General features: G+C 45.2%; 1 protein-coding gene across 1 annotated transcript in view; it reads right to left on the reverse strand.

Annotated features, from left to right (window-relative positions):
- Positions 1-1,486, reverse strand: part of Gins1 (GINS complex subunit 1) — a 20,149-nt gene extending 18,663 nt beyond the window's left edge. Inside the window, exon 1 of the mRNA XM_005371222.3 lies at positions 1,271-1,486. Within this exon, the coding sequence (XP_005371279.1) occupies positions 1,271-1,345 (75 nt within the window). The 5' untranslated portion in view covers positions 1,346-1,486. The remainder of the gene's footprint in view (positions 1-1,270) is intronic.
- Positions 1,487-2,503: the final 1,017 nt, after the last annotated feature.

Raw genomic sequence — 2,503 nt, forward strand, 5'->3', positions numbered from 1 at the left:
AAAAAAAAAAAAAACAAAAAACAAAAAACAAATAAAGAGTACAGTAGGGGCTGGGGAGATGGCTCAGTGGTTAAAGCACTGGTTGGTCTTACACAGGACCCAGGTTCGATTCCCAACACTCACATGGTGATTCATAACCATCTGTAACTCCAGTTCCTGGTCTCTTCTGACTTCTGTGGCATACAAGTGCCCACATACATACATGCGTGCAAAACATTCATACACACAAAATTTGAAAATAAATCTTTAAACCAGGTGATGGTGGCACATGGCTTTAATCCCAACAGCTGGAAGGTGGAGGCAGGTGGGTCTCTGTGAGTTCAAGGTGAGTCTGGTCTACAGAGCAGGACAGCCTGCCAAGGCTATGCAAAGAAACCCGTCTCGAAAAAGCAATAAATAAATCTTTAAAATAAAAAAGCTCAGTAAAACTACTGAACAACTGAAAACATATACCACAATAAGAATAGTTTCTTTGAAGCTAGCCAGCCCTGTCTCTTAAAAAAAAAAAAGTCTTAAATAAATTATCCTGGGAGAATGAGGCCAGATATAGCTGCAAAGAGCGCACACTACATGATTGTATATGGCCCTTGACGGGGCATCAGGCCCTTTATAGAACTGTCAGCTCTTAGCAGACTGAACCCAGATACAAGGAAAGCGATTCAGCAGTTTCCCAAGGTTGCGGGTGGGACCTGGCTTCACAGGGACTACAGTGAACTACTGCACTTACATCAAAGGCTGGCTATAAAGATATACGTGGAGCTGGAGAGATGACTCAGTGGCTAAAAGCACTTGTTGCTCTCACAGAGGACCCTGGAACCCACATCCTGCAGTTCACAAACGCCTATAACCCCAGTTCCAGAGGATCCACACCCTCTTCTGGCTTCCACGGGGCACCTGCATGCAGGTAACGCACACACATAAAAAAAAACAAAAAACAAAAAACCAGAGTTCGAGGCCTTGTCTCAAAAATCAAGAAGCAGATGGAAAATTCACCAACTTAATGAGTAGCATTAGTCTTTTCTTTTCCTTCCTACAATTTTTTTGGCACAGTTTCAAACTTTTTGTTTCCGATCTCGGAACCTAGCCAGTCGGTAAAGAGAACACAGCAAGAAACACGTGAAAAGAACCTTCCTTTGGCAAGCCACTGCTGACAAACCCAGGTAAGGTCCGCATTGGCCCCGCCCCCATGGTTGAGACCCCGCCTCCAGGCCAGAGGCCACGCCCCACGCCCGAGGCCTGGCCCTGGACACGCCCTTGCCCGGCTGCTCACGTTGAAGGCCGGCAGCTGCCCTTCCGGCGCGCGGTGTAACTCGCGGACAAGCTCCATAGCCTTTTCGCAGAACATGACCGACGCTCTCGAGTCCCGCGGTCCTGTCAACTGCCAAGTTCAGTCACGCCAAACGGTCGCTGGGCTCTCGGCCGCGGCACTTCTATTGTTCAGAACTGCAAAGCGCGCAACCTCACCTCCTCGCTTTGGCGCCAAACAGGTTTAACCAATAGAAGTGCGCTGTCGGGTGGGGGGTGGAGTTCCTAAGGCGGCCGAGAAGGGACAGTTGACCTCCTTGAGCAGCCGTACTGAGAGGCTGGGAAATGAAGGGGGTTAAGAAGATTGTTTCTTTCCTGGAGAAGCCCGGGAAGTCAGTTGCGTCTAAGACACTAAGCTCTTTTCGATTGTTCAGCGAAGTAATGTGTACATTCTTTCCTTTTTTATTTTTTACATTTGAATTAGTTACCTTTAGGTTCCAAGGGGCACCTTTAGGTTAAGAGGAAAAGACGAGAAACTAGTAATGACGCAGTGTTTTGTTTTAGTTTGGCAGTGCCGGTTGTTTGACGTTAAAGGGAAACCATCTTTTATTGGGTACTTTCTGTGTAGTAGGGACTATGATGTGTATATCAGTTAATTCTCACAATTCCCATAAGGGTTATTAGTATGCAGAACTGATAAGGAAACCTGAACGGTTAATTCACTGAAGGCCACACAATTCATAAAATAATTAAAACCTACTTTCTATGTTTTGCACTTTGAGCTCTTTGGTTTTAAAGAAGTTATTTCAATATACTTGCGAACTGGAAAATGTCACAGATAACAGCAGTTCAAAGCTTTATACTGTGGGCGAATGCCTGAAGTCCCAGCACTTCTGGGGCTGAGGAAGGCAGATTCAGTCCAGGAATTCTAAAGGAGCCCATCTTTTTTTATTTTTGTTTATTTTTCGAGACAGGATTTCTCTATGTAACAACCCTGGCAGTGCTGGAACTTGTTCTGTTTACCAGGCTGGCCTCAAACTCACAGATTCACCTGCCTCTACCTCCTTCATGCTTGGATTAAAGGTGTGTGCTACCAGTGCCTGGTAGGAGCCCACCAAAAAAAAAAAAAAAAAAAAAAAAAAGGAAGGAGAGAAAGAGAAGTTCAGTTAAAATATATTGTCTTGATTTGCCTTCTGTTGGTGTGATATGTTATGATCAAACACGTTGCCCAAAAGCAAACTGGGAAGGAAAGGGTTAG

Source organism: Microtus ochrogaster, unplaced genomic scaffold (assembly GCF_000317375.1).
Source record: "Microtus ochrogaster isolate Prairie Vole_2 unplaced genomic scaffold, MicOch1.0 UNK100, whole genome shotgun sequence".
In the NCBI taxonomy this organism is placed as follows: Eukaryota; Metazoa; Chordata; class Mammalia; order Rodentia; family Cricetidae; genus Microtus; species Microtus ochrogaster.